This window comes from Leptopilina heterotoma, unplaced genomic scaffold (genome assembly GCF_015476425.1).
Source record: "Leptopilina heterotoma isolate Lh14 unplaced genomic scaffold, ASM1547642v1 Lhet_329, whole genome shotgun sequence".
NCBI classification, from domain to species: Eukaryota; Metazoa; Arthropoda; class Insecta; order Hymenoptera; family Figitidae; genus Leptopilina; species Leptopilina heterotoma.
This window is the reverse complement of record NW_025111021.1, coordinates 76332-95761: the sequence shown is the minus strand read 5'-3', so window position 1 is coordinate 95761 and position 19430 is coordinate 76332. Positions and strand designations below refer to the sequence as shown.

At 23.8% G+C, this 19430-nt stretch overlaps 1 protein-coding gene across 1 annotated transcript in view; it reads right to left on the bottom strand.

The window, feature by feature from the left end:
- Positions 1 to 2890: 2890 nt before the first annotated feature.
- LOC122504987 overlaps positions 2891 to 19430 on the bottom strand; it is a 60027-nt gene continuing 43487 nt past the window's right edge. Inside the window, exon 2 of the mRNA XM_043616377.1 lies at positions 2891 to 4185. Coding sequence (XP_043472312.1) covers positions 3105 to 4185 — 1081 coding nt within the window. The 3' untranslated portion in view covers positions 2891 to 3104. The remainder of the gene's footprint in view (positions 4186 to 19430) is intronic.

Below are 19430 nucleotides of genomic sequence, written 5' to 3'. Positions count from 1 at the left end.
TAACCGAAAAAATATCCACCCTAGAGAGAAAATCTTATTTTTTTGAGTTTAAAACAAATTTACGAAAATGGATATTTTCTTTGTTGAATTTAAGACTGAGTCACAGGGTTGCCACAGGTCAAGGAATTCAGAGAATAGTCAGGGAAAGTATTCTTCCGAATTAAGTTATATTTTTTCATATGCATTTAATTAATTATTAAAAATAATGAATTTAGAGAAGAATTTTAGTTAAAAACACTAAGAAAATTGAATTTTGGAGAAGTTACAAATGATTACAGAAATTTAACTATTTTTAAAAGTATAATAAAATTCTTCGCAGAAATTCAATTATGTTCAAAAATTTCAATTATCATTGTAAATAATAAAATTCTTCTCGAAAATTCAATTATTTGCAAAAATTGTAATAAAATTCTTCGCAAAATTTCGATTATTTTCAAAAAATTTCCTTAATTCAATGATTTTTAATATCTACTATTTTAATAAAAATTTCCCAAAGAATTCAATTATTTAAACAAAAATTTTGACAAAATTCTTGTCAAAAATTCAATTATTTTCAAAAATAATAAAAATTTCACAGGAATTCAATTAACAAATTTTTTTTCTTCGCAATAATTCAATTATTTCAATAAATAATAACATTTTTTACAGAGATTCAATTATTTTCAATCATAAATAATAAAACTTATCGCATAATTTCAATTATTTTTATTTTAATAAAATTCAAATCGAATTCCTCGAAAAATTTAATTATTCTTAAAAATTTTATAAAAATTCTTCCAAAGAATTCAATTTTAAGATACATTAAAATATTCAATAAATTTATTTTTGTATTTAAATAATTCCATTCTCGTAAAATTTTCTAATAATTTGTTTGAAATAATTGAATTTTTAAAAGGTTTCAAATTATAATCTTCGAAAATTATTTATTTTATTTAAAATTAATTTAAAAATTTAAAAATTCTTGTCAAAATTTCAATTATTGTTGTAAATAATAAAATTCTTCTCCGAAATTCAATTACTTGCAAAAATTTTAATAAAATTCTTGGCAAAGTTTCAATTTTTTTCAAAAACAACAATATTCATCATAATAATTCAATTATTTTTAAGAATAATAGGGGAGAGTCTCCAGTTGTGAGACGGGTTTCATTTTTGACCCGTAAATTGTAAACGGGTAAACGAAATTGTTAATAAAATACACCGTTCGAAAGGTAACAGAAATACGCAACTTTTATTAAAAGAAAGTATAGTGTTTCGATGAACTCAAAAAATTTTACGATACATTTTCCGAGCACATCGCTTTTTTCAACAAAAAAAAATGTCTCCAGTTGTGAGACACTCATTAAAAATTGCTAAAATTTAATAAGTTTGACATAAAACGTTATGTTTAGTAGAAATAATTAAATATATTAATAATATATATTATTATATACTAAATAATAATATTTATTCGCCAAAATATGACTATCAAATAAACACAATTTAATAGCTTCAACAAGAGCATTAAAATTGATTTCTTCTGAATCAATTTACTTTTTTCCACTTGACATGCCCAAAAATATTAGAAAAAAAATCAAAACAACATTTAAATCGTATGCCTGCAAAGTCGTATTTTTTATGCTGCCCAGATGGGTGTTGACACCGTCTCACAACTGGTGATATGCTGTGTCTCACACCCAGAAATTGGCGCTATTTTGAAAAAGGAAAATTAAATTATTTTCAACCGTAGATTGGAACAATGCAATATTGCATCACAAAATATAAGGAAAACACTAAAAGAAAATGCATTACATTTACCTTTTCCAATTAATTAACTTGGAAAAAAAGTACTTTGCATTTATTGAAAAAACGCTTTTGAGTCGATTATCACACACAGTGTTGGTATTTAACAAAAACAGTTTATATATCCGCTTCGGCGTACACGAAAAAGTTGGCTCATATAAAAAGAAATGTTTTTATATAAACCAATCGGCTTTTTAATATTGCATGTTAAAAAAAATTGACTGTCTCACAACTGGAGGTGTCTCACAACTGGAGACTCTCCCCTACAATTTTTACAGAAATTGAATTATTATTAAAAGTAATAAAATTGTTCTTCAAAATTCAATTATTTTCAAAAATTTTTTTAAATTCTTGTTAAAATTTCAATTATTTTTCAAAAATCTTAATAAAATTTTTGCAGGGATTCAATTATTTTCATAAATAATAAAACTCATAGCAAAATTTCAATTATTTTTCATAGAATTCTAATGGAATTCCTCGATAAATTGCTTATTCTTAAGAATTTTATTAAAATTCTTCAAAAGAATTCAATTATTTAAAAATATGAGGATAAAATTTAATTATTCAATAATTTATTTACTTTTAAATTTAAATAATTGAAATCTCGTAGAATTTTTTAATTCTGTCTGTAAATCAAGAGAAAATCAAAATTAAATTTTTGTGGCAACCCTGAGTTTGCTTCAATGTATAATTTGTTGCGTAAATTCAGCACTGGATGTCTTAAAAATGTTGCATCTTAATTTAAGATTTCTTTGCTGCCTCAAAATAAGATTTTTGTACTCTTCTAAAAATTAGTTTTTCTGCAGATATCAAATTGAGACAAAAAACGTATCAAAATAGTTGCCATGCAATAATTTTGATACGTTTTTTGTCTCAATTTGATATCCTTCTCTCGAAATTTGAATTAGTAAAAATGTTTACTTATTTGAATTATTGACTGACTTTTTGTTTTTGAATTAGTAAACTTTAGTAATAATTTAGTAGAAATTACTATTTATTAGTGAAACTTACTAATTCAATAATAAATTAGTAGAAATTACTGTTTATTAGTAAAATTTACTAATTTAATAATAAATTAGTAGAGATTACTATTTATTAGTATAAGATTTATTAATTCAAAAGAAAAAAGTCAGTCACTAATTCAAACTAGTAAACATCTTTACTAATTCAAATTTAGAGAGTTAGAAAAATTGTGAAGTTCTTCAGTAAAACAAAGAAAATGGCGAAAATTTATTTTCGGTTTTCGATAGAAGTTTGCAGTAAATTAATTTCTAATTACTTGATGATTAAAAAATTTGGCAGGGTGTGTGGGGGGGGGGGGATTTTTAAGGCAAGAGTTGATGATAATAAATAGGCTTGCGACTCTTTTCCATGACATAAAAGGCCTTTGGTTTCCCGTTGCCAGGGAAGTTCTTGTGGATGCTGGTCGAGCCAGACTTGGGACTGAGAGGTGCGTAGTAGGACATGGCCGCCTTCTTCCGGTGCTTCTTCGGCTTCTGTTCGTCGGGCGTGTTCCTCGAACCATGAAGTTCATTGGACAGATTGTTCCAAGCCAAGAAGCGATCGTTCGCGTTGACTCCCACTCGGTACGTTGCCGAGTCCGCCAACCTGAACATCTTATTGGTGCTGTTCTTCGTTTTGTAGCCCTCCGCTTCCTTGATCTTCTTCGAGCCCACCTCGAGACTTATTGGATAACTTAATCTCTTGTCATTGTTCCGACTGTGCTTCTGTAGACTAATCGATGGTTTCGAGCCATACATTAATCTATTGTCGGTTGAGTGGAAGTATTTACCGTTATTGAAATTCTGTTTGCGGTCAATGTCGTTGATGTTGGTTTTGACATTGCTTATCGCCTGGATTGCATTGATGTCGTTGCTGTTGATCTTGATTATTTCGCTGTCGGTCTTTTGTTTCTCGTTCTCCAGTTGCATCTTCTTTTTGAATTGGTCCATTTTCATTTGGGATTGGTAGCGTTTCTTCTCGGCGATTTTCATCATGAGGGGGAGATTCCAGTGGTAGATTTTGCCCGGCTTGCCATTGCTGTGAAAACCGACGGAACTGGCGAGGTTCTTTTGAATTTTGTTGTCATCCTTCACTGACTTGTGTGGTTTAGTGAAGGTGTAATAAGGCGGACTCGCCGGTAGTTTAACGATGTAAACGTGACTGTCACGATGTCCATGACGTCGACTGTAAGGTTGGTGGATGCGGGACTGAGCGCCAAAAGCGGGTGGCTCAGGGCCGGCTAGCCTCTTCTTGTGATGACCATCTGGAATTTCCAGCGGTACAAGACCCAGTCGATTTAATATGGCGGCATTACTATTGCGAACCGTCTTGAAGACGGATGAGTCCTCGTTACCGGAAACAACAGCGATTCCGCTGATCAAAGTCATTCCGAGAAGGCACAACCTGAAATACAAACAAGGACAATCATCAGATAGTTTCATCACGGCGAATAAAGATTCATTAAAATTAATTAACGCGAAACGGTTTATGTGTGTCGTGTGCGCGAGAAACACCATTAAATTCAAATCTACTTGTTATATTTTATTTAGTTTTATTCTTTTTTGTTTATTTATTATTCTTATTCTGCCTCTGATTAACAATTTGTCTCAACTGAAAGTGACAAAAGAGAAGTAAGGAGATTAGATGATAGGAGCAATTTTACATCAGCGAAAATTATCTCAGCCCACATTCTCACCGGAAATCAACGTTGAAACTTCTTTCCTTTTTCCTGTTATACTATACATTGCATTCAGAAATTTTTTTTTTCTTTTTGCTTCATTCGTAAAAGTTCAACATTTACAGGGTTTCCACAGGATCAGGCAAATCAGAAATGTCAGGGAAAATTAAATTACACGGGAAAAAAGTTTCTCTAAAATAGTAAAAGCATTAATTGAAATAACTAAAAATTTCGCATTAAGATTTCAATTATCTTTTTAAATATCAAAATTGTTCTTCAAAATTCAATTATTTTCATGAATACTAAAACTCATTGCAAAATTTCAATTATTTTTCATACAATTTTAATCGAATTCCTCGAGAAATGTAATTATTCTTAAAAACTTTATTAAAATTCTTTATGAGATTTCGATATATTATCAGGGAATCTTATCAAAAGTGTGAACTGGAAAAATATCCATGTCTCGGATATTATGACTTTTTTCAATTATTTTTTAAAAATGCAACTTTTATGACTTTAATAAAATTCGATTATTTCAAATTTTCTTTCACAAATTGCAAAAAAAAATACCACTTTTGCTATTGGCATAAATTGATTTTTCTTCTCTAAAGGGTCTTAAATTGTTTTGCAAAAATTCTAGTTCTTGGTGGTCTTTGAAAATATTTGAAACATTATACTGGTCTTGAATTTACTTTTTCACAATAAAAAATTTTGAGAAAACATTAAGAGTTACAGTTGAAATTTTAATAAAAAGAATTCAATTTTTCTATTTCAACAATTGAATATTCAAAAAACTATCTTAAAATTATTTTAAAAAATTTAAATAGAGAAATTTTTAATTGAAAATTACAGAAAATAATTTACTTTTGGAGAAGTTATAGAAACAATTTTTAAAAATGATTAAATTGTAAAAGGTTCTTTGAGAAATTTTTAAAAATTGTATTAAAAATAATTGAAATCTTGCAAAGAATTTTAATAATAATGAAAATAATTGAATTCTTATAGGAAAAATTTAATTATTTATGAAAATAATTGAATTCTTGGGAAAAATTTCATTATTTATAAAACAATTGAATTCTTGGGAAGAATTAAATTACAATTGTTTTCAAAATAGATGAATTCTTATGAATAAATTTTAACTAAATTATTAAAAATAATTTCTTTCGGAGAATTTCATAAAAACTTTTTTAAATAATTAATTTCATTCAAAATATTTTATGAAAATTGAATTTCAAATAATTGAGTTTTTGTAAAAATTTTATTATTTATGAAAATAATTCAATTTTGAAATTTTATTTCCTAGAATTTTCAAATAAAATTACTCAATTAGGGTAGAAGCACCAGTTTTGGCCACTTTAACGCCAGTTTTGGCCACTAGTTAATATTCATTGTAATTATTTATATTTAAGTTTAATGAAGTTTTTTACTTAAGGAAATACATAAAATCATGTAGTACTGTAATATTATAATGAGAAATATTCATTAATAAAAAATAATTAAATAAAAATTTTATAAAAATGACCAAAACTGGAGCAGTGGCCAAAAGTGGTACATCTACCCTATTCAATAATTTTACAAATGTAATTTCAAATTTAATTAAATTGAAATTTATTTTTTATTTATTTTTTTAAATTTTGAGTTTATTTAAATTTGAATTTAAAAAATTATTTAACGTTTGAGTAATTTTTGTTAAAAACTCTAAAAAATAATTAAATTTAGAAAAAAATAACAGTTGCAATTTTTAAAAGTAATGAAAGTTCAGAAGATTTGAAATTAAATATTTATTTAACAAGCTTATTGAAGTTTTGAATAATAATTCAGAAATTTAATAAAAATTACGTTTTTCAAAATAATTAAATTTCCGAAAGTAATTATATTGAAAAATTTCTAACAATAAAATTGTACATTTTGTCAAATTTTTTTGAAATAAATCTCATGTTTTGGAGAATTTTATTAGAATTTTTTAAAGTAATTGATTTTTCTAAAGAATATTTAAACTTTTAGAAAAATTTTATTTAAAAAATTATAATTATAAATTAATTGAAATTTTCTGAAATTGAATTGAAAATAATTTTAATTTAATAATTGATAAATAATTGAATTTTCCAAAGAGACAGAATCGAATCTATATATTCATATGTTCATTAGTGTAAAAATCTGTATCAAAGGGTAAAATTAAAATTAACTTTGAAAGAATTACATTTAAAAATTATCGTTTTTAGTTTCTTAGAAAAGAACTCTTCTTCAATTTATTTATAGGAATCAGACAAAAAGTTAAAATTCAATTTGTAAATCAAAGAAAAGTCAGAGAACATCGAAATGAAATTTTTGTTGCAACCATGATTTAGAAAAACAATTAATCTTCAAACTTTTATTATTCCTAAACGATTAATTTATTGATTTTTTCCACACGTCTCTCTAGAATGACGTGGAATTCAAGTTTCAATGATAAATCATGAAAAGAATAAAAAATATCTCTCGAGATGATTTATGCTTTACCTCTATGGTAAATATATAATAAATAAACTCTCAACAAAATAAATATTGAGAAATTAAAAACAAAAAAAAAATTACTAATTACCTATCGTAAATTCATTGAAATCTTCATTTTTTTCCCCTTGTATATTATGAGAATATTTTAGAAATTATTTTTTATTGGGCAATAAAATATTATGCTCTAAAAAATTGTTCTCCTTTAACCGCATAAGTTTTACGAGAGTTACAAAGCAAACGATTGAAAAAAATGAAACTTATACCGTGACATAATGCTATGTATTTACCAGTCTGTAAAATTATCTCATAATCCATGGTAGAAAATAAACTGTAATTAGCATCTTTTTTTCGTGCACAGTCTCTCAATACTATACGCATTTTCAAAGTATGTATACTCCACTTTCAGCACAAGGGATCTTTAAATGATTTATTACTCGAGATATACTTCTTAGTTTATTACTTTATTACTTTCGGTTTTCTTTTTTGCGCGAGGTCCCGATTTCATCGCTTTTTTCCTAGAGATTCAACGTGGGCGATAAATTTCAAATTGTTGAGGAAAAAAAATGCAGGAGTCTTTTTAATTATTTTCTAGGGTTTTTGATGGATTAGTTGAAAATTTGTTTTTATTTTCTCTTTCAATGTGAATTTTGAATCGTACTTGTCTTTTTCTAGTTAAATTGTATGAATGACAATTCGAACATTGGTTTATTACTATTTTATTTATTCGATTCAAGTAAATGTTTATTTTATAATTGACAACAGAGTTTTTCTGCAGATATCAAATTGAGACAAAAAAAAAAATAATTTTTGACACTTTTGATAAGTTTTTTGTCTCAATTTGACATCTGCAGAAAAACTGTGAAATAATCGGTTATTTGAATCAAATAAATTTTGTCTCAGTGTACGAATGAAAAAAGTATTTTTTAAAGTATAGAAAAGAAAAAAGTATTTTTAAAAGTCTAGAAAAGAATACCTATAAATTCTAAAAAAGAAGAAAAAATTTGCTGAAAGATATGAATAATTCAAAGACCTGAGATTATTATCGAAAATAAAAAGTGAATAATTATAGAACAAGTTAATTAACAGAAAATTAAAGGTCAATAGCAGACTGACAAGCCTGGACACTAAGACATACAACAGACACCGGTTAAATTCATGACAATCTTCATAATTCAACACTTTACAGAAATTTTCACATAAATCAAATAATAAATAAATTTCGTAGAATTAAATTATACGAAAAGACACTCTTAAATCGAAAACAAAATTATATCCTGTGTTCATAAGGGCTTCTTTAATTTTCATTGACATTCTCTACCCGCGGGTTGTTGGGTATATTTTTTTGATTTTTTCTTCAATTTTTTAATAAATACTTGGTCGATCAAGGTATGATTGATGGTTGTTGGTTATAGGGAAGAAAAAGTGCCAAACAGAAATAAGGTGCCGAAGGGTATATGCCACTTGTTTTATTCATTTTTCTTTCCTTTCCACGTCTCTTTGTACTTGTATTCTCGTCTGCATACACTGAAAGCTCGAACAAGAATGACGGCAGAGTCACCATGCGATAGGAAGGAATAATTTTCAGATGAGAAAAGAAAAAGAAAAAGAAAAAAAAGAAGAAGAAGGTCTCCGGACTGGCATATTAATTTATATATGGCATCGCGTGATAGACGTTTATATATATAGGCGAACATTAACAGGAGCATCCTTCTCTATATAACTATGAATAAACCGAATTGTATTTAATTATTCTGTCATTTACCGCGTGGTACTTCTATTCTTGGTATAAACACCAATTGCCCTTTTATATATTCTCTTAATCTATTTCCTGGTAAATTGTTTCTGACGCGATCCTCTTCAAGTGCGACGTGCTGTTGAGCGGTCGCGGCTTATAAATTTCGCATGTCACTTTTTGACTTTTATATGAAATCTCTCTGAGGGTTTTCTAAATTAATATTCTAACGTGTGTATGTAATTAAGAGTTAATTTTAAATGTCTGTTTCGTTTTTAATTTTCTAATTGCTCGTAATTGTCGCTTCGAGTTTTTTTTATTTCTTTGGGCAGAACAAATTTTATTCAGCATTTATTTATGATCCTATTAAATATTTTTGCATTTAATTTGAAATTGTCACAGATTGTAAATTTGAATTTTTTAAAATAAGATTTTCTTGTCGTCTGAACAAAATCATTTTTTCTCCAGTAGTAGAAGTCAATTAAGTGTCAGACACAATTGTTGTAAATTAAAAGACAGTAAAATTCAGTTTAATCTTCAAAATTTTTGTATAAAACTATTAATAGAAAAAAAAGTATTTAAATTTAATTTCAACTGTCAATTTCTTCTATCAGTAGTAAAAGTCAATTATAGTCAGACAACGCTCAGAAAACGATTTATTTGATTTGAAGAAATTTTGTTTAAATCAAACTTGTAATATCTCCGCTTTATATTCGATAATTAATTTTTTTAAAAGTAGTAAAAAAAAGTATCTATTGAAAAATTAGACTTGACGTCTCAATTTTTTCATAATTTATAAATTAAATTACATTAAAAAATAAAAATTTTTTTTTACAATAAATATTTAAATACCTATTTATTTTTCCACAGAAATTAAAATATTTTAAATGATTTCAATGTGGAGCATTTTTCGAAAAATTCATTAAAAACTGTTTTAAAAATGATTGAAATTATATTAACATTAGTTAATTAATTAATTAATGAAAATAATAAATAAAAATAATAGAAAAAAATAAATTTCGTAAAAATAAGAACTCAATTGTTATAAAGAGAATTTAATTTTGTACCTACGAGAAATTTCATTAAAATTGTACTGAAAATAATTCTATTCTTCTAAAGAGTTTATCACAATTTTTAAAAATATCAATCTATGAACAAATTTTATTGAACTTTTTAAAAATAATTAAATTCCATAAAGAAAGTTTAATTCAATTTTATTGAAAACAATTGACTTATTCCGAAGAATTTTATAACTTATGAAAATAATTGAATTCTTGAGACGAATTTTATTGAAAATTATTTTTAAATCATTGAATTTTTTGGAAAATTTTATTGAAATAGTAGATATTGAAAATAATTGATTTTTGACGAATTTTTGAAATTAATTAAATATCTAGGAAGAATTTTATTAAAATCTTTGAAAAATAATTGAATTTTTAAACTCTAATAAACAAATTACATCCAAATTTTTTTAAATTTATTTATTTATTTTATTCATTTAAGTAGTAAACTTAAATTCTTAATTAAATTCTTTTGAAGAATTCTAACAAAATTTTTAAGTATAATTGCAGTTTTTGAGAAATTCATTAAAACTTGTATTAAAAATGATTGAAATCCTGCGATGAGTTTTATTATCTATTTATATGAAAATAATTGAATTTTTTCAACGAATTTTATTAAATTTTTCAAAAATAATTGAATTCTTGCAAAGCATTTTATAAATAGTTTGTTTAAAATTGATTTTCATCGAAAAAGTTTATGTAAATTGTGTTTTAAATAGTTGAATTCCTGTGAAAATTTTATCACTTATGAAAATAATTGTATAACATTTTTTTAAATTGAATTCTTCGGAATAATTTCATTACTTATCAAAAAAATTGGATTTTTGGGTAGAATTTTATTAACATTCTTCTAAAAAATTGAATTTTTGGGTGGAATTTTATTAGCATTCTTCTAAGAAATTGAACTCTTTTGAGAATTTTTATTAAAATAGCAGGTATTGAAAATAATTGAATTTCGACGAATTTTTGAAATTAATTCAATATCTAGAAAGAATTTTATTACAATTCTTGAAAAATAATTGAATTGTTACGAAGAATTTCATTAAAATAATTGGAAATAATTAAATTCTTTCAAGAAATTTCATTTAAAATGTATTATTAAATTTTTTTTAAATATTTGAATTCATTCAAGAAATTTAATTAAAATTATATTGAAAATAATTTTAAAATTCTAATAAACAAATCACAATTTTTTAAATAATTGAATTCCTGTGAAAATTGTATTATTTACGAAAATAATTGTATTTTTGACAAGAATTGTATAAACATTTTTTGAATTGAATTTTTGAGTAGAATTTTATTATCATTTTTCTAAAAAATTGAACTCTTTTGGGAAATTTTATTAAAATAGTAGATATTGGAAATAATTGAATTTTAGCGAAGAATTTCAGTATTTGGAAAAATAATTGAATTTTTACGAAAAATTTTCTTAAGGGCATTTGAACCATTATGACGTCACAGTTTGTAAAAAGAATGCGTTCTAACATTGTGACGTCAGAATGATTCAAATGCCCTTAAGATTTTTGAAAATAATTAAATCGTTTCGAAGAATTTTATTAAAAATTTTCAGAATAATTTGTTTATTCAAATTATTAGCAAATTTAAAGTAATTTAAATTCTCAATCATAGAAAAAAATAGCTTTTAGTGTCACAAATCTAAAAAAAAGTAGTAAATAGTAGGTTTTAATAGATAAGTACGAAGCCTGGATAATAGTTTAAAATTATGGTAACAACTTATCGATAAAGTGATAAATGAACTAAATAGCAATTCTAATTACCAATTTACTTAATTGACGATTAAATAATTCGAGTAATGACCAAATTAGCTTATTATAATTAACAATTATTAAGTAAATGACAATTCGTTTAGAAAAATACACGATTGAAATTTCTCTTTGATAAAAATTTCTGTCGGATAAGAAAAAAAGTGAAACAGTATGAAATATGTAAAATACTAACGACTTGTTTTATAAAATATAGAAAGAAGTTGTAATGCAAGTTACAGTGAAGATGGAACGCGGGTGAAACTCGGATATATAGATCATCAGTTATTGCTCAATTATTTCTGTCGACGGTAATTATTGTGGTTACCGGTTTTCAATGCATGTTTCCACTCTGCAAATCGATATATACATATATACATTCAATTTTCTTAACCCTAAACAGAGTAAAATTAATAACAGTAAAAAATGTTTATTTAAAACTGTACAACGTTCAATGTACCGTAATACGACAAGTTCAATTAAAACGATAATATCAATCCCATGGATTCAGTGCTAATCGTGAAAAAAAAAGTTTTTAATTATTCTCGTAAAAATACCAATAATGGTAAACATGTCAATTGAGAAATGTATTTATAATTGTGGAAAATATGTTTTAAAGGATAGAAAAGGTTTATGATTACAATTTATGAATAATTCATAATTGGTATTCACTCCTTTATCATTAGTATAAAGAGTAATTATTATTAATTATAAATATTATTTTAATTAATGAATAAAAATAATAATCTAATACTTTGAATTTGAATAAAGAATTTTTTTTCGCAAAGAGGTTGTTGCCCTCCCGAAAAATAACACGACAATGATGATGATGATAATTTTTTTTTTATCGAAAGCGGACGTTTGGCAGGTTTGAAAAGAATGCGGAAAGGAAAATGATGACCTGACTGGTGTTGTTTGCGACCCAAAGAATTAAAAAAGGGGAAGAGAAATATACACATGAGAGATTCAAGATGAAGAAATAGTAGAAGAAGAATTGAAGAAACGATTATGCCAAAGAAAGATGAACGCAGAAGCGGAAAGAGATTGCTCATCTATAGCTCGCAGATCAGGATGGAATGTAAATACATCTAGTGTCAAGTATTGGAAAAAATCGCAGGATTATATTATATGTATTGAATAACTAGAAAATTGAGTCACGTCTCTGATTTCTTACTCAAGATCAATATACTTGAGCCTCTTAATACTCGCTAATCCGGTTTTTAATGCACATTGATATAATAATTAACATCTGCATATATTGATGATAATATTACTCCCATAATATGCATAAATTGTCAATTCACCAAAACAACCATTTGCAATTTTGTCCCATTATTTTTTATGTAAAAGGAAAATATGGGAAAAAATAAATTATTGGCAGAAATAGGAAAAATTAATTTTCGAAAAAGTTCTTCAACAATTTTCAACATCCATTTATTTACAATATTCAATTTTACAAATTTCAATTATTCGTAAATTCTTCAATTAAATATATATTTGGAAATAAAAACATCAAATAATATCAAAAAAAAATTCAATTACCCTTTTTTTAAAAAATTAATTTTAAAATTCAATTATTTCTAAAAATTCACGCTATATTACTTTAATATTCAATTATTATCTAAAATTTTAACTGAAATTCATTTTTATGAAATTAAAATCAATTTTTATTAGAAAATTCTACTAGAATTCAATTATTTAAATATAAAAATAAATAATTTATTAAACAATTCAATGTTTCTTAAAATTCAATTCTCATAAAGAATTTTATCATCATATTTTTAAATAATTCAATTCTTTCGACGATTTTTAATCAAAATTTTAAACATTGTCCGAGAAATTTGATTAAAATTCTATTAAAAATAATTGAATAACTCTGCATTAAATTTTATTATTTATGAAAATAATTGAATTCCTAAGAAAATTTTACTATTTTTGAACATAATTAAATTTCTGCGAAGGATTTTATTGTTCTTGAAAACAATTGAATTTCTGCAAAAATACTTTTCCAAAAGTAAATTTTTTTTAGTATTAACTAAAATTTTTCTATAAATTCATTATTTTAAATAATTTTTGAAACAGTTTTTTGAGAATTTTCCAATTCATTTGTTTTTTATTGAAATTCATTTTGAAATAAATTTTTATTAGAAAATTCTACTAGAATTCAATTATTTAAATTCAAAAAAATAATTTATTGAATATTTTTTTATATTAATTTAATATTATTATTTTCATCATTTCAATTCAATTATTATTTTTAAGAATTTTTCACTAAAATTTTTCTTTAAATCAATTAATTTTCGAAAAAGTTCTTCAACAATTTTCAACATCCATTTATTTACAATATTCAATTTTACAAATTTCAATTATTCGTAAATTCTTCAATTAAATATATATTTGGAAATAAAAACATCAAATAATATAAAAAAAATTAATTTTAAAATTCAATTTTTTTTAAAAATTAACGCTATATTGATTTAATATTCATTTATTTTATTAGAAAATTCTACTAGAATTCAATTATTTAAATACAAAAATAAATAATTTATTGAACAATTGAATATTTCTTAAAATTCAATTCTCATTAAGAATTTTATAAACAAATTTTTTAATAATTGAATTTTATCGACGGTTTTTAATAAAATTTTTAAGAGTAATTACGTTTTCCGAGAAATTTGATTAAAATTGTATTAAAAATAATTTAATTCCTAAAAAAAATTTTATTATTTTTGAACATAAATAAATTTCTGCAAAGAAATTTATTACTCTTGAAAAAATTGAATTTTTGCAATAATTTGTAACTTCCCTAAAGTAAAATTTTTTTTAGTGTTAATTAAAATTTTACTATAAATCCATTATTTTTAATCATTTTAAAAAAAAAAATTTTGAGAATTTCCAAATTCATTTGTTTTTAAATGGTATTCATTTTTAAGTCAATTTCTTTTTATAAAATTCTACTAGAATTCAATTATTTAAATACAAAAAAATAATTTATTGAATATTTGAATGTTTCTTAAAATTAAATTCATATAAAAAATTTTGTCAACAAATTTTTAAATAATTGAATTCGTTTAATGAATTTTAATAAAACTTTTAATAATAATTACATTTATCGAGGAATTCGATTAAAATTTTATTAAAAATAATTGAAATTCTGCGATTAGTTTTACTATATTCAATTAGGTATTCAATTTTGAGACTTCAATTTTGAGAAACATTCAATTATTTAATAAATTATTTATTTTTGTATTAAAAATAATTAGGTATTTAAAATGAAATAATATTAAAAATTCGTCTCAAGAATTCAATTATTTGCAAAAGTAATAAAATTCTTCGCAGAAATTTCAATTATTTTCAAAAACTTTTCTCAATTCAATCAAATTTTTTTGCAGAGATTCAATTATTTTTAAAACAATTTCAATCTAATTTCTCGAAAAATTAAATTATTCTTAAAAATTTTATTGAAATTTTATTCTTCAAAAGGATTTTAATTACCTATTTTAAAATTTGTTGATAAAATTCTTTAAATGAGAGTTCAATTTTAAAAAACATTCAATTCTTCAATAAATTATTTTTTTTACATTTAAATAATTGAATTATTGTAGAATTTTCTAATAATAATTGATTCAAATATGAATTTCAGTTAATACTTTAGATAATAATTGAGTTTTGAAAAGGTTTCAAATTATAATCTTTGAATGTTTGAATTTTTCATACTTTTAACTTAAAATTAAGTAGATTTAATTTTTTTTAAAAGTTCAATTGAATTTTTTTGAAATTATTTGAAGTTTTTATTTTCTAATATATATTTGATTGAAGAATTTCCGAATACCTGAATAATCGATGAAATTTTGTAAAATTGAATTGTAAACAAAAGGATTTGAAAATGTTCAAAGAAATGTTTCAAAAATTATTAAAAATGAATGAATAATTAATTTAAAGAAGGATTTTAGTTAAAAATTCTGGAAAAAAATAATTGAATTGAAATAATGAAAATAATTTTTAATTATTATAAAATAATAATTCCGAGTCGAAGACTCGGAGTGATCGATTTCTTTATTTATTAGTTGTTTAATTTCAAAAAGGTTGGAATTACAAATTTTGTAAAATATTAATGTATTTTTAAAAACCTGGAAAAGTCGGGGAATTTGAAATGAGCAAAAGCGTGGCAACCCTGAAAATTCAAAATGGCGGATCCAATATGGCGGAGGGAGAAATTAAATATCAATTAGGTTTAATTGTATTCTAACCAACTTGCGAGTTGAGACAGTAGAGAAAAAGCGTAAGACAGCCGTTAACTCCCTGACATAATAAATGATTGAAAATTATAGATATTGTGTTGTGAATGAGAGAAGGATATTAAAATAAATTTAAATATATGGGGGAGAATTAAAAAATGGTACTGTGCATAGAAAGAATGTGATTTATAGGCGTGAGATTTAGTGATGAAAGGAAATGTTACCGACAGGTTTGTGGACGAGAGAGCTTTAGGAGAAGGAAAAATTCCGACAGTCGTTGCTTCTGTAGGCTCCTTACCTGTGTTCACCAACGTACGTGCTGGGAATCGCGGAGGATTTCCCAGAAGGAGAGTTGCAAGTCGCACGTTAACATGGAGCGTAAATTCAACGGGAATGTTCGTCGTTAAACCAAGAACGATCGTTAGTTTATATATGTATATGCAGTCCACCCGCAATAAGGCACTCTTTCTTTGGGCATTGGAAGCTCATGAATTCCCTAGCGCTAATTTATTTTACCTGTTAAATTAGCCCCCTTATACTTTGTATGCACTGAATATTATATATGTACCATCGTTCGAGGAAAATTTTCGTTTCTTATTGCTACTCTCTCAATACCAAGTGTAATTTAATTCCGATTTATTTTATTTTCACTGAATCTAATTTAATTTTACTATTTATTTAAATTCATTACATATTTATACTGTAAAATTAGTTTTCACGCTTCGTACTCATCTACTAAAACCTACTATATTACTTTTCTTTACGATTTGCTACTATTTGAATACATTTTTTTAGATTTGTGAAAATTCTCTGATATCCCTGAACTCAGACGCTTTAGAAATTAATATTAAACTAATATAACAGATCAAAGGATATCATAAACGTTATTTTAAATATCTTAATTCTATTGAGGAACTGCCATAGAGTTATTACTTATAAATTATCTAATGAAGTATTATTTTAAAAATCTTAATTTCAATTCTGTTAAAATTAGTTTCGAGTTTAAAAATTTTAATGCAATTCTTTAAATGAATTCAAATAGCTTAATAAATACTAAAAATTAAAATTCTTTTCAGAAATTCAATTTTTCTTAAAAACTCAAAAAAAAAAAAAAATTCTCGTCAAGATTTTAATTATCTTTATCAATAGCAAAATTCAATTATATTCAAGAATTTTTTATAAAATTCTTCGTCGAAATTCAATTATATTCAAGAATTTTTATAAAATTCATTGTAAAATTCAATTATTTTCAAAACATCTAAAAAAAAAAATTATTAACATTTCAATTATGTTTATAAATTCTTCGACAAATTTTCAATTATTTTCAGAAATTTTAATAAAATTCATTACAAAATTCAATTATTTTCATAAATAATAGTAATCATCACAAGAATTTATTTATTTTCAAAATTAATAAAATTCAATTATTTTCAAAATTTTAATAAAATTCGTGTCAAAATTTGACAAAATTTTCAAAAATGTTTCTTAATTCAATGATTTTTAATATTATACTATTTTTATAAAATTTTCCAAAAGAATTCAATTATTAAACCAAAATTTTGACAATATTCTACACGATCATTCAATTATTTTCCAAAAAGATAAAAATTTCACATGAATTCAATTATTTCAAATAGAATTCGCTTAAATTTTTTCGAAAAAATCAAATGTTTTAAAATTTTGCATTAAATTCTTTGCAGTAATTCAATTATTTTCATAAATTTTTAAATTCTTTTCAGGAAATTAATTATTTTCATAAATAATAAAATCATTTGGAGAAGGTAAATTATTTTCAAAAACAATAATGTTTACCAAAAGAATTATAGATTATTTTTAAAAGTAGTAAAATCAAATTATTTTCTGAAATTTTAATAAAATTCATTGCAAGATTTCAATTATTTTCAAAAAATTTTCTTATTTCAATAATTTTTATTTATCTATTATTTTAATAAAATTTTACAAAAAATTCAATTATTTTAAAACAATTTTGACAAAGTTCTACATGAAAATTCAATTATTTTCTAAAATAATGAAAATTTCAAAGGGATTCAATTATTAAAAATAGAAATTGCATTCATTTAAAAAAAATCAGTTGCTTGCAACTTTTTTTTTAATATTCTTCGCAATAATTCAATTATTTTCATAAATAATAAAACTTGTTGCAGAATTTCAATTATTGTAAATACAATTTTAATCAAGTTCTTCGAAAAATGTAATTATTCTTAAAAATATTATTAAAATTCGTCGAATGAATTCAATTATTTAAAAATTTGTTGATAAAATTAAGTATAAGATTTCAATTTTAAAAAACATTCAATTATTCAATAAATTATTTATATGTTTGCATTTAAATAATTGAATTCTCGTAGAATTTTTTAATAAAAATTGATTTAAAAATTAATTTTAGTTAAAGTTTTAGACAATAATTGAATTAAAATTATGAAAATAATTTTGAAGAAATTCACTAAAAATAAGTTGAATTTCAAAATGGTTTGAATTTTAAATTTTTGAAAATCTTAATGAAAAAGTTAATAAAATTAATAAAAAAAATTATGATTAAATATTTATTTAAAAAAGAAGTTATTGACGTTTTCGAAAAATTTTCGTTTTTAGAAATTCGTAAATAAATGTAATTGATCATTTTTTTTCTTTAATATCTAATTAGAGTGAATCAGAATATTTTTTAGGGTCAGGGAAAATGTGACAATTTTTTCTAGAAATCAGGAAAAAGTCAGGGTGAAACAAAATTTAATTTTTGTGGAAATTTTGAAATACAAAAATTATTAGTACGAATATTTATGAAGTAAAAATAAATGTTACGTTTAATGTGGATTTAAAAAGTAATATAAATTTTAATGCTTGGTAAAAAATTCCATTTCATGCACACGTGTTGTAAAAAAGAAATTATCTATGTACCTTATGAATGAATATGAATGAATGAGTAAGAAATGAATGAAAAATAAAGGGGGGAATCGTAATTACGGTTTTTACAAACTACAGGTGTGAAATAAATTTTTTAATTCTTCTTCAGTGTTTCTTTTTTTGAATCTTTAGATTGTAATAATATTCTGAAAGAATAGATTCAAAAAGTAATTTCGTAAGTAATTTCCATAATTACTTACATATTTAATAAATATTGTTATATTTTTCCTTAACCTAACTCGGGGTGATCGATAATTTCAACTCTATTATTAAAATTTACCAAGTGATAGCTTCAAATCATTAATTGATTTCTTAAAGTAATTTCAAAAAAAGTTTGTTTTTTTATCGAAGGAAAAAGGAGGGAAGGGGAAATTTAATCAATGACGGAATAATCTAATAGGGAAGGTACTTAAAATTATTAGTACCTTCTAATGTTTTTCCTCATAGCCTATGCTCACCTGTATGAATGGTGTGTATCTCAATTTGTATCATTACGTAACAATTTTCTTAAGACTCGTTTCGGTGACTGTAATAAAGATGAAAATTCCTTCCGACGATAGGGGTCATATTCGTACTATACAGTGAAAATTATACCTCCTTCTATATGGGTGCACCTATTAAAATAATAACTTCGGTCACAGCTGTGGAGGCCTTTATATATATAAAGTATATCCAGTGGTAGTAAAAGTTACTACGCATGTATATACGCACAAGATGCACCTTGTAAAAGCGATGAAAGTATGCATATACATGATATGATGC